At 39.4% G+C, this 13606-nt stretch overlaps 1 protein-coding gene across 1 annotated transcript; it reads right to left on the reverse strand.

Moving 5' to 3' along the window:
• Window positions 1-386: 386 nt before the first annotated feature.
• On the reverse strand, window positions 387-11102 carry LOC131321831 (peroxisomal 2,4-dienoyl-CoA reductase [(3E)-enoyl-CoA-producing]). The gene is made up of 5 exons (XM_058352784.1): window positions 10820-11102; window positions 4103-4262; window positions 3479-3648; window positions 3147-3369; window positions 387-899 (listed from the first exon to the last, which is right to left on the reverse strand). Exons 1-5 carry the CDS (start codon window positions 11003-11005, stop codon window positions 745-747), a joined length of 894 nt encoding a protein of 297 aa, XP_058208767.1. The 5' UTR covers window positions 11006-11102; the 3' UTR covers window positions 387-744.
• Between the last annotated feature and the right edge of the window lie 2504 nt (window positions 11103-13606).

Here is a 13606-nt window from a genome sequence, read left to right on the forward strand (position 1 = left end):
ATAACCAGATTTTATTTTTTGGATGGGAGCACAAGACCATATGTAGAACAAACAGAAAATTGTGAGTGTCAAGGGACGCACACCTGGGATTAGAAGCATGAATGTTCACAACCAGATACAATGCCTGCAGCTGGAAGTTGATTGGCAAATGAGCACCAGAGCGGTTAACGTCAGTTATGCTAAAAGTTTCACAATGTATATGGATCTGCTGATTGAAAATAATCTAATTACATTAGTGAAATGTCAGTTCTTTCTTTACTATGGATTCAACCAAAAATTGATTGCGTGCATCTCCTTATCCAGAGACGAAGTCTGCCAACAGAATTGTGCACATGTAGCGATGGAATGCTGTATGCGAAGAAAGGCTAGCTCAGGACCCAGAAAACTAAGAAACACATTTCCCGTAGCTCATACATCAATAGCTATGGATACAAAGGTATATACTATATACCATAGTTCCACTAAAAATTGCAAATTATTTCACCATCAACCTATTGGAAGGGGGGCTAAACTGTAGCTTTAATGGATTTAAATAGCAAATTCAATCATCCAAAAGGTAACTAATTTCCCCTGGATAATAACAACAAATTCACTCATCCGAAAGGTAACTAATTCCCCCTGGATATTTATCCAGGACCAACTAAAGTTTCTCTCCTGAGAATAATAGAACTAGGCTCAGTGAGCTGAGTATAACACTCTTCTCATTTTGGGAGACCTCGCCAGTCTAGCTCACTCCAGGCTAGGTTACAATTTGCTGGTGGGAAGCCCGACAGGAGCATCTCTTGATCTCCTTTCCACAGCACGTGAAAGTTGCTTCACTGCCTCTTTTTGTAGATGACGAGGCCGACTCAGCCAAAGTCCTCCGTCCACAGGAATGGTAGTTCCATTAATGTACTTGCCTGACAATAGTTTTACATAAGAATCAGTACGATAAAAAGAAAAACAAGATGCAACAATATAATATCCTAATGACAAGGCAGAAGAAAAGGAAAGTGGAGGGATTAGTTTAGTCAGGACTCGGGACCAATCACTTTTATGGGCATTCATAATAATACCTCATTGCTTCCTCTGCAATAGTGGAAGAGATGTGTAGAACTTAACCTTTCAAAGCATTAAGAGAGAGAGAGATCAAAAAAATTCCTGGATACTTTATATTAGCATCTTATATACCATATGGTGATCCAAACAGCAAAAATATGCAGTGCATAAGCTAGGTTGCTAGAAGGAAGGAGTGCAGGCTGGCATCAACACATAGAACAAACTCATTGTTGGATAATTGCTCAGCATAATTGATTTCCGAGCCTAAAAATGGATTCAAGGCACTCACTATACTGCATGCACAAACATGACATTTCACCACAAAGCAAGCTTATACTGATCACGGCAAAAATGGCACAGCAATCTCACTGATGTTTCAAATCTTTAAAGCTTTTTTTTTTCCCTTGGGAAGGGGAATGGGTGCTTACGGGAATCAAACCCTGCTCATGTTCATGGAAGTATAAGGGCGGCACCAACTGCACTCCACTCCACTCACCACTTGCAAACTTTAAAGCTTGTTTACCAAAGTTGTATATAGAATAAAAAGGAAAGCTGCAAAATAGCAACAGTAACACATCTTTATGTCCACCATTAAAAAGAAAAGGCACTGGCTTTAATATTTACATCCTCCGAAGTTGCTTCAACCTTATCTGGAGAAACTGTACATTCAGAAATACAATATGCTCCAACTAAATGAAATAGTGCCTTTATTCACCCCATTGTTATTCTATGAATGATGAAATGAAGAAAACATTCAACAAAAATTCTGAGTAATGCTCGGAAAAGGCTAAGGAGTTGAGCAGCAATGGATATGCTGCATCTGCGAAGTTGTGTTCATGCCCAGCAAAAAATATTTTTCCTAAATTACCTAAACAGGAAATGACTATTATTCTTCATTACCAGAAGCAAGACAGCCGAAAGAAAATGTTACACAATCGCAAAGATAAAAAAACAAGCTGCAATGCATGATGATAGAGTGGTTACAGATAGCTGCATCTGAAGGATGTTGCAAGGAAGGAATGGAGTTTCTACCATTCGATTCAGCTGTAGCTTAAGAAACTTCACCATTAAACTATGGCCTAATAATCATGAAGTATGAATTCTAAGACAACCACCAAAAAGAAAGTTGAACTGTTGCATGTGAAAGTAACTTATCAAAAAAATGTTGCATAGGAAAGTAATTTGAGTATAGAATTTAATGTTCCCTATTAGTATGTGTAGTGGGCCGAAATATCCGAAGGTTCAAAGAGTTTGAAGGGGTGACACTAAGAACCCATCGTTCAGTTGTCTCAGTTTTTCTGTAAGTCGGGTCGCATCCTGACACGTCACACTATATGTTTTCCGAACGAAAGACGGGCCCTGGGAACCTTGCCGAGCCTCAATTGTTCATCCAAACGTTTGGGCTCTTACTTCGCTTGGCAAGTCTTTCCATCGCTCGGAGAAATGCTCTCGCTCGGTGGGTCTTTTGTGGACTCAGCTTACGCTCGGTTGGATAGAAGTCATTCGGAGATAACTCCACTCGGGATATGGCGCTCAAACGTGGTTGTTGAGGAACATTCTGGAAGCTTCTGTTGATAGGCGTGGTGCCCTCTCTGATAACCGATTTGATGTCTCTGCCCGATGTGACACCTCTGACATTGACTAATCTGGCTCTGCAATCCTCGAAGGGCGGCGTTCATTAAATGCCTCTGACATACTGCGTCACCTGAGCGTAGCAACGCGCGTGCAAGGCACTGCGGACTTGTTCAACACTCTACACCTTTGCCTATAAATAGAAGAGTACCCCTTCTTGGGCAAGGGTCTAAAACATTCACTACATTCACTACTACTCTCTTCTCTCTCCTAACATACTTTCTGACTAAACTTCATCTTTCTCCTCCACTTCCTAACTTGTTCGTCGGAGCTTCTTCCCGGAGGAACACCCCCCCCCCCCCCCCCCCTCCTCCGATTTGCAGGTACATGAGCCTCCACGTCATTCTATCTAGGTTCAGCAACGGGACAAAAGGATTCAAAAGGTTCAAGGTTAATTCAGCCCCCCAAAGTATGGTCCTACGTTCAAACATAGAAGAGTTGTATTCGGTAATTATGGCAAGCATAAGTGTACCAACCAGCATCAGATACAAGGTAGACAGCAGCCATCGCAATATCCCACTTCTCCCCAAGTTTATAAAGAGGCATGCGGTCTTTTGCGTTGCTATTTATCTCCTCTGGAGCAAGTTTACTCATGCCAGCAGTATCACCTATGGGGCCAGGTGCAATTCCATTGACTCTGATATCATAATCAGTACCCCACTCCAGTGCCAAGTTTCTTGTTATGGCATCAACGGCTGCCTGAATGTGAGGGAAAAATTATAAGGAACACACACAGACACACCCATACGCACATAACAAATGTATAGACGTCAAAATATTCTAAAAGCAACCAAAACACATTACAAACCTTTGCCGCAGAGACATGGATTTGATACCAAGCTGCAGTGTAATGCAAAGTAGCACTGATATTCAGAATGGTTCCACCACTAGATGAGCCCCTTCCTGGTCCTCCTTGCTTAAGATATTCAAGTGCTTCGTGGCACATTGTGAATGTGCCAACAGAATCAATATCCATAACTGCAGAAAGTTATTACACACGAACAAAGGTAAAAAGTATTTCAGGTTCAGAAAACGGAGACCAGAGTTTTGAAAGGTGAAGCAGTTTCGCATAAAGCTGTTTCTTTTTTCTTTTTCTTTTTTTCTTTTATTTAACTTCCCTGAAGAGATTAATTAGCTGTCTCCTATTGAAGAACCCACCCTTCCTCTCTCCCTCTTTCTCAAGACTCTCAAGACAAATCACACACTAATCTCCTCCTTTAGCTTTTATCCTTTCTTGGCAGGAAAACAGAAAAATGGCTCAGTGTTTCCCCCTAGATATTCCAGTGAAACAGGAATGCCAGGAGAACAAAAAAGAAACACAGTAGAAGTTAAGGCTGATTATGAATGAGGCGTGATTGGATATGAACAATTCTCTTTGGGACGCAAATGGGCATATGCTAAACTCACATGGGAACCTTAATAGAAACAGAACCTGTTCGAAACCCATTAGGGGACAAATCTTCAGACGCCACAAGAAAATTGCCTGCCGCAGCATTAACAAGAATGTCGAGCCTGCCAAAGTGCTTAACAGTTGATTCCACAACCCTTCTTGCATCGTCCTGTTTGCGAACATCCCCCTCAAACCCAACCGCCTGTAAACAATATTATGTCATGCTAAAATTAGTACTCCAGTATAGGAGGGTAAGTAGAAGCTACTATTACAGGAGCCAAGGCCGGAACGAGGAATATATCTGCCTGGCCTAATCAAAATTTAATAAACAATGGAGATGTGTGTTGTAGCACTTTCTAAGAAGTATTAGTTTTCTTTTCTCGTTTCCTCTACGTGAGCTCTTCTCCTCCTTCCATGGCAGTCCAGTCGCCTGTTTCGGTCGTCGATTTTCCGCCTTTGGGCTCTGGTGGGCGTGGTAGCCCTAACCCTAAGGATTCAATTGGGGCAGCAGAGCCGGGTGCGGTTCACAGTGGGCCTAGGGCTTCTGTTTCCTCTCACGTGATACTTGAAGGTAAATCTCCAGATCCTATTTCTATTTCGTCATTGGAAGAATTTGCTGGTTAATGAGGGTAATACGGATGGGGTTTTGGAACTTCAGTTCTTTCCTCCTTCTGAGGAAGGTGGGAAGCTTATTGTAACCCCTCCCCCTGCAATTGGGGAGCTTGGTGCGAAAAAATGGCAGTCTAGTCTTGTGGGCTATTTCCTAGATAGAAAAGACAATTATATGACTGTTAAATCCATTGTTTGCAAAATTTGGGAGAAATTTGGGGTCACTGATGTCCTTTCCAATGAGGATGGCTTCTATTTTTTCTTGTTTAACAATGATGATGCATATAAGCGTATCCTGGATTCTGGTCCTTGGCATATTGGTGGTCGTTTGATGATTCTGAAGAAGTGGGAACCTCAGATGTGTCTAGTTAAGGATCAATTGAATAGGATTCCTATCTGGGTCCAGTTCTATAATATTCCCCTTGAATACTGGACTGCTCCTGGTCTTAGCTATGTTGCAAGCGCTATTGGGAGGCCTCTATATGCAGATTCAATGACTGAAAAGTGCAAAAGACTTAGTTATGCCAGGGTATGTGTTGAAATAGAGGTTGGTGCCTTCCTTCCATCTTCTTTTTGGCTTCGTCTTGATAATGGGAAGGAAGTTGAAATTAAAGCAAAATATCCTTGGAAGCCTCTTCAGTGCTTGGATTGTAAGATTTTTGGTCATAATGGGATTGGATGTCCCAAGAATGCTCAGCCTGAAGTCACTTATCAGGCTCCCCCTCAGGTTCCTCAGCAGGTTTGGATGCCACGCAAGGGGAAGGTTGTGGCTACTGTGGGCTGCCCTAACTCAGGGCCTAAGGTGCTTCTTCAGAATGGTGGGCAGCTTGGGAGCCCAAGTAACAGATTTGCTGCTTTGGAAAACTTTGATCTCACCTCTGATGTTAATTTAGGTTTTGTGGAACCTATTGAGGTGGTGAATGTGATCAGTGCTTCTTCTGAGCCAGTGATAATTCAACATGGTGATCAGACTTCTGAGACTCTTGTGTGCTCTAATAATGATCCCTCTTCTCAATTCGTTCCTATTTCTACTGCAGTTAAGGGCCTATCTGTGGTTCCTCCTCAACTAGTTTCTCTTATTGATGGAGAAAGTTCGGATAAAAAGTTGGGTACAGGACAGGTAGCTCAGGGTTTTGGCCTGGTTGCTGAGGACTTGGATGAGGGTCTTGCACCCCCTGGGGTTAGGAAGAAGCCTAAAAAACCAAATAAGAAGCGATGATCAAAATTGGTGCATGGAATATCAGGGGCTTGAATGATCCTTCCAAACAATTGGAGGTTAGAAAATTTATTCTTGATAATCGATTGTCCTTATGTGGGATAGTGGAAACGAAGGTCAGGTCTCAAAACCTTCTTGTTACTTTACAAAATTGTCTTCCTGCAAATTGGGAGTATATTCATAATATAGGCTCTGGATTAGTTGCCAGGGCTATTTTTACTTGGAATTCTTCTTTAGTCAAGGGAGATTTAATTTCCACTAGTGAACAGCATATTACTTGTAGACTCCAACATGTCAATTCCTTACATTCTTTCATTGTCACTCTAGTTTATGGTTTAAATCATGCTAGTGAGAGGACTGTTTTGTGGAATGAGCTGAGAGGGCTTCATGATTCTCTGGGAACTGAACCTTGGCTTTTATTGGGAGATTTTAATGCTGTTCGAAGGTTGAATGAGAGGAGTTGTATTGATCATTTTGATTACATAGCTGCAGATTATTTTAACTCCTGTATTGAAGATATTGAGATTGATGACCTCTCAGTCAAAGGGTTTTGGTTTTCTTGGTCTAATAAGAGTGGAGGCATGGGTCATACAAAAAGCAGGATTGATAGGGCTATGGTTAACCATGTTTGGCAGGATGTTTTCACTGAGTCTGAGGCTATATTTACAGCTCCAGGTCTTTCAGACCACTGCCCTCTTCTGGTGTCTATTCTCCCTTACAAGCGTAAAAAAAAATCTTTTAAGTTCTTTAACTTCTGGATGTTCCACCCCCAGTTTTCAAACTTGGTTCAGGAAGCTTGGAGGCAGGATAAAGGATCTCATCCTATGACAAGACTGTTTTTCAAACTTAGTTTTTTGAAGGGTTTGCTCAAGAAGCTTAACTCTACTTGCTACAGTCAAATTAGTGCTCAAGTGGCTGATGCAAAGGCCAAGTTAACTAGTATTCAGGTGGAAGCTGCTTTGGGTAATGTAACTACAGATTTGGTTGCTCAAGAGAATGAGGCCATGCTTGCTTATCGTACCCTTAGTGCTGCTGAGGAAGCTTTTAAGAAACAAAAATCAAGGGTTCATTGGTTGAAGTTAGGGGATAACAACACTCAGTATTTTCACAAGAAGATGGCTGCCAATAGATTACGTAATAAAATCTTATCCATTCATGATGGTAATGGGGTAAGGTTAGACGACCCAGAGGATGTCAAACAGGAAGTTGTTTCTTTTTATATGCGTCTGTTAGGTACCAGATTTCCTAATCGTATTGAAGCTACAGATGTGCTGAATGAACTTGATGTGGCCAAAGTCCCTATGGAATACCATGATGCCCTTACTAGCCTTGCTTCTGTTGAGGAAATTAAGAGTGCCATGTTTTCTATTGGAGGTGATAAAGCTCCTGGTCCAGATGGATATAATGCTGCTTTTTTTCAGAAAAACTGGGCTGTGGTTGGTCCAGATGTGGTTCTTGCTGTTCAGTCCTTTTTTGTTACTGGAGGGATGCCTAAAGGGTGGAATGCCACAGTTTTAACTCTGGTTCCCAAGGTTGCTGCTCCTATTAGCATGAAAGAGTATAGGCCTATTGCATGTTGTAATGTCCTTTACAAATGCATTACAAAAGTTCTGGCAAAAAGGATGCAAGGTATTCTGCCTCTTATTATTAATCATGGTCAATCTGCTTTTCTCAAAGGACGATCTATAGCTGATAACATATTGCTTATGCAAGAATTAGTCAGGAATTACCATAGAGATGAGGGGCCCCCACGGTGTGCCATCAAAATTGATCTCATGAAAGCCTATGATTCTGCATCATGGGGGTTCTTGTCTGAAATGATGGTTGCTATGCAGTTCCCAACTCAGTTTATTCAATGGGTCATGTATTGTGTTTCAACTGCCTGGTTTTCTGTGTCTCTCAATGGGAATCTTGAAGGGTTTTTTAAAGGTGAAAGAGGTTTGAGACAAGGGGATCCAATCTCACCATATCGTTTTCTAATAGTTATGGAAGGATTCTATTCTATTCTCCATTCTAAAGCTACTACCCCCTCTTTTATCTACCACCCCAAGTGCAAAGAACTGCAGATTCACCACTTATCATTTGCAGATGATTTGTTTGTTCTTTCTGGAGCTGATCAGGGGTCTCTTACCATTGTCAAAGATGCTTTGGATGAGTTCCACTCTTTCTCTGGCCTCAGTCCTAACCTCCAAAAAAGTGCTGTTTTTTATTCTAGTGTAAGCAATGATCTTAAAGAGGTCTTGGCAGCAATCCTTCCTATTCCTCACAGCTGTCTTCCAGTCAGGTACTTAGGGGTCCCTCTCATCACTTCTAGACTTTCTTACTCTGATTGTATGCAACTTAAAGACAAAATCATACAAAGGATTAATAGTTGGACCACTAAGCTGTTATCATTTGGGGGTCGCTCTCAACTTATTAGCTCAGTTTTATGGAGTATGCAAGTGTTCTGGTGCTCTATCTTTATCCTCCCCAAGAAGCTGCTTAAGGAAATTGAAAGTCTTCTCAGAGCTTTTTTGTGGACAGGGGTCCAACTTAGGCAGACTGGGGCAAAAATTAAATGGGAGTGGGTGTGTACTCCAAAAGATGAAGGTGGTCTGGGTTTCAAACCTCTCACAGTATGGAATAAAGCTACCATGATCAGACATTTGTGGGCTTTAAGTAAAAAATCTGACTCTTTATGGGTCAAATGGGTGCATGTATACATTATAAAGAGAAAGTGTCTTTGGCAGACGAGGTTGCCTCATGATTCTTCTTGGACCATCCGAAAGCTTTTTAAACTCAGAGAGGAAGCACAGCCCCTAATTAAGTATGTGATTGGTAATGGGAACACTACTTTTCTTTGGTTGGATCATTGGCATGCTGTAGGCCCTCTTTACAATCTTTTTGGTGAAAATATAGTTCGCAATGTTGGTAGCTCCCTCCTAGCAAAAGTCTCATCTATTATTCAAAATGGGGATTGGCACTGGCCCAGGCAGAGGAATAGGGCAATCATGCAAATTATAAGGAGTACACCTTCAACTCTTAGGCCTTATACAGCTGTGGAAGACTCTGTGACATGGGTACCTACACCTAATGGTATCTTCTCAGTTAAAACTGCTTGGGAAGCCCTAAGGAACCCTCTTCCTAAAGTTCCATGGGCTCATGTTGTTTGGCTCAAGCAAGGTATTCCAAGGTGGGGTTTTATCATGTGGCTTGTTTGCTGGGGTAGGCTATCTACAAAGGATAGGCTCCTTTCTTGGGGGATGAGAGTGGACCCTCAGTGCGTTTTTTGCCATAATGTGCATGAGTCCCATGAGCATCTCTTCTTTCACTGTTTGTTCTCAGCTTGTATTTGGGGCAAAATCCTCCTTTTGTTTGGCATGTCCAGAAGTCCAGGGGAGTGGGAGCATGAAATTACTTGGGCTGTTCAACATCTCAAGAAGAAAGGATTCTCTTCTGCTCTCTATAAGTTAGCACTGGCTGGTACAGTGTATTACGTGTGGAAGGCCAGGAATGACTTTATTTTTAGTAACAAGCAATACATTCCGTGTCTCGTTTATGAGCAGATTGTCAAGGACGTGCGGGATAGGGTGTTCTCTTGGAGGAACTGTGGCCGTAGCTCTGTGAATAGAGCTTTGTGTAGAGCTTGGAACATCTCTGAGAAAATTTTGTAGCTAGAAGTAGTTAGGCCTGGTTCTTTGTATTTGTTTCTGTTTTTTGTCTCCAGTTCTTGATGGACTGTTTGTTTTTTATGGGGGTATGCCCCTAAGTTTTTGTGTTTCTTGTTTCCTTTTTGGTAATAAAATCTCACTTTACCAAAAAAAAATTTAATAAACACATAAATAAATAAATAAATATATATATATATATATATATATATATATATATATATAAGAATTATAATTAATGTCTAGCAAACTTGTACAAAAATAGGTAAATGTTCAATATAAACAAAAGAAAAATACAAAAAACGTACACTATTGAAGTTCTACCCTACTGAAGTTCTGTCCTACATTGTATTAGAGAGTATAAATTATTTATTATCGAATCTTGGTCGATATCTTCAACAAGTTCTCTTTCAATAATAAAGATAATAATATAGAGAATAAATTCTTTCCACCGCCGGGGAAAAGTAGGGTTTTCTACCACCGCTTTTTTCGATCCTACAGTGTGTTAATAGTTAATCTGAACCGTTCATCTTGTAAACCCCACATAGCAATGTATCCACACAAAAAATGAACTTGATCAGACATCGATAGGAGTATCAAAAATTGAATTTTGTTTTGCAAAATGGACAGTTTATCTTTATAATTATTGACAGAATCAAATTGTCCATTTTATAAACCAAAATTCAAATTTTGATATATCTATCGACTTCCGATCAAGCTAATTTTTTGCATAGATATACTAGATTACGGGTCTTAAAATATGAACGGTTCAGATTACAACAATAAACGCTCGGTAGGACGAGAAAAAGTGAGGTTTTACACAGACGGTGGATAGAATTTATTATCAATCATATAAGATAAGTTGGGCTACGTATCAAAAAGAAAATAAAAGTGGGCTAAAATGTATGAAGCTAAAATTTTGGAAACATTACGGCCCAGAACGTGTTTTGATAATTAATATCCGCCAAGGACATGCTGAGAACATTTGTTGATACTGAAAATATCCTCGGTGGGTATTAATTATCAAACATGTCCTTGGCCGTCATTTTCCCAAAATTTTACATAGGAATTTTTTGTTTTTCTTAAATCCACCTGTGCTATAGCCCATGTCAGTTTGTATGTGGTTCAGGAGCGATAAACAAGAAATCGATCTCGTGGAAACAGAATTAACAAAACAAGTATAGGGTGCCAAGAATTCGATATGAGAAAAATAAACGCGATTGCAAAAAAAAAACACAAAAAAAAAGGAAGGAAATATGGGGAAGAAAGAAATGGGGAAAAAATTACAGGAATAGAGAAGGAACGAAGAGCGGAGACGGCAGAGTCAAGGACTTGCTTGCGTCGGCCCATGATGGCGACAGAGGCACCATGCTTCCCAAACTGCTGGGAGATCTCGAACCCAATTCCTGAACCACCTCCTGTCAACAGTGCTACTTTCCCCTTTAGTATGTCTTCCTTGAACGGCGACTCCATTCTCTCTCCCTCTCTCTCTCCGTAGTCCGTACTATTGTCTCTCTCTCCCTCCCCCTCAAACTGGGTCAGCCTTATTTATGGGTGCAACTTGGGCAATAAAATATTGAAAAAATGACGGCCCAGGCTCAAAATATGTTTTGATAATTAATATCAGTTAAGGGCATATTGAGAACATTTATTAATAAATAAAATATTTTTAATAAATAGTAATTATCAAAACACGTCATTGACATCATTTTCCCTAAAATATTGGAACACCAGTCCGGGTTTGACAAACATTTCAGAACCCAAACAACATTTGGGCTGGGCTTCGACAGAGATCTAGAATATTTTTTAGATCGGTAAATTGGGCTAGAGTCCGTTTTGAAGGTGTTTTTGGGTGTTTAGTCCAGCCCAATGTGTAATAGTGGTGAAGGTCCATTACTGTAATATTTATTAGGTCTACAGTCCGTTTCTAGACCAAAATGCCCTGACTGGTGTGTATATATAATGTGTTATTTTTTAATTTTGTTCCCTGCTGCTTTCAACCCAACGCGTCATTACTGGATAGGGCACCATTTCTGGATCTCGAGCAGCACAATTATGAGCTCGAGCTCGTTTCTGGTGCGCCTCTCTCTCTCTCTCTCTCTCTCTCTCTCTCTCTCTCTCTCTGTTTATCTCTCTTCCCGCAATTACAGCTCAGTTCTCTCTCTCTCTTCCTGCGATCACAGCTTAGTTCTAAATCACGATCACTCTCATAAATTCGATTCTGTATTGCGATCACTATCTCGTTTCCCTTTGTGACGATCTCTGCAGATCAGGATCACGATCTTTTGTCTTCAGAGTGTTTTCTGTTCGTGATCTCTGTGCTGATGTTTCTCTGTCGCTGTGTTCTTCTCTATCTCAGTATTTATTTTGATTTTTGCTGTGTTCTTCTATTTTGTGTTTATAGAGTTTATTTGCTGAGATAGCGTTATCTATTGCTCTATTCTGGTAGATACTGAGATTGTTTTTTGTTGAGATAACATTATCTATTGATTTATTCTGGTAGATACAGAAATTATCGTTGCTGAGATATGTGTATCACAGTGAACTGTATTTTCTGAGATACTGTTATCTCTTTCTATTTTTGTTTATTTGCTGAGATAGCATTATATCTATTTCTTTGTTCTGGTAGATACTGAGACTGTTTTTGTTGAGATAATATTATCTATTATTTTGTTCTCATAGATAGACTACTTTTTTGAGATATGTGTATCTGATTTGTTTATTCTGATATAATGTTATCTGTTTGCAGACTGAACTGGTTTTTGAAGTTGAAATGGATTCTTCTATTGTGCAAATATGGATCCTATAGTCTTGTTGTTAAGGAGACAGAAGGTTATCAATTTGAGGATCTTATTGGAAGTATTTCTAACAAGTGGAATGGTTTGGTATCAATGAGGTTATTGTATTCTGTTTGTGATTATCGGTGAAAGTAGTCGTAGCAATGGAAATGGTGGAGTAACTAGTAGTTCACATTCTGAAATTGTTGAGGATCCTCTTGAAAAGTTTTGTCCTCATCATGAGACAAAAGACTTTTTGCTGATTGGACATATTTGATTAGTCACGTTGGTCAAGAATTTAGGGGTGGTGTTAAGGATTTTATGTTATCTTTGTGTAAGTATGCAATTGAAGTTGGATTTAGGTTCAAGTATTTGAAGAATGACCAATCAAGAATGACAGTGAGTGTGCTTTTAAGGCAGATGAATGTAAATGGTTTGTTCATGCAATTCTAGATAAATCAAATCATTTTTTTCGCATTAACGAGCTTGAAAAAGAATACAAATGTGGTGCTACAATTTGTATATGGCACACCAAGTAGTTACCTGTACTGCAAATGTTTTGGTTTAACATCCTTTTCCTTCACCTCTTTTACGTCTTCTTCCTCCTCATTTTCTTCTTCTTCTTCTTCTTCTTCTTCCTCTTCCAGTTGTTATTCCTCTTGAGATAGCGTTATCTCTTTTAATTTTTGTGAAATTTACTGGCTGAAATGTATTGGTTGAGATACTGTTAAAACGGATGAGATAATAGTATCTCAACCAATTCAATTCACAAATAAACTTAGGGATAAAGTAAGAGATAGTAATATCACAATGTAAACACATTCGAAAACTCCATTTCACAATATTTAACATGTTTTCTGTCATTTTTCTTGTTAAAACAGATGAGATAATAGTATTTCAGTCAATTCAATTCACAAATAAACTAAGAGATAACTCTATCTGCCAGAAATATAGTGTATCAGCAAAAATGAAACAAGAGATAACAGTATCTCAGATAAATAGTGTTGGTATCTCATAAACTTAATAGAGAAATAATGTTATCTCATCAAAAACATTTTCTGATTGTATTTTACAACAAGGGATAAAGCAAGAGATAGTAATATCATAATGTAAACACATGCAAATACTTCATTACACAATATTTAACATGTTATCTGTTATTTTTTCTTGTTAAAACAGATGAGATAATAATATCTCAGCCAATTCAATTCACAAATAAAGTAAGAGATAACTCTTTTTGCCAAAAATATAGTGTATCGACAAAAATAAAGCAAGAGATAACAGTATCTTAGCTAAA

This window comes from Rhododendron vialii, chromosome 4a, assembly GCF_030253575.1.
Source record: "Rhododendron vialii isolate Sample 1 chromosome 4a, ASM3025357v1".
NCBI lineage: Eukaryota > Viridiplantae > Streptophyta > Magnoliopsida > Ericales > Ericaceae > Rhododendron > Rhododendron vialii.

Excerpts from the sequence above, each read along its gene's own strand:
- LOC131321831 (XM_058352784.1), bottom strand. The coding sequence starts at position 11,005 with ATGGAGTCGCCGTTCAAGGAAGACATACTAAAGGGGAAAGTAGCACTG. Across the intron at positions 4,263-10,819 it reads TTCGTTCCTTCTCTATTCCT|GCGGTTGGGTTTGAGGGGGA; the intron begins GTAATTTTTTCC and ends TATTGTTTACAG. Across the intron at positions 3,370-3,478 it reads TCCATGTCTCTGCGGCAAAG|GCAGCCGTTGATGCCATAAC; the intron begins GTTTGTAATGTG and ends CCTCACATTCAG.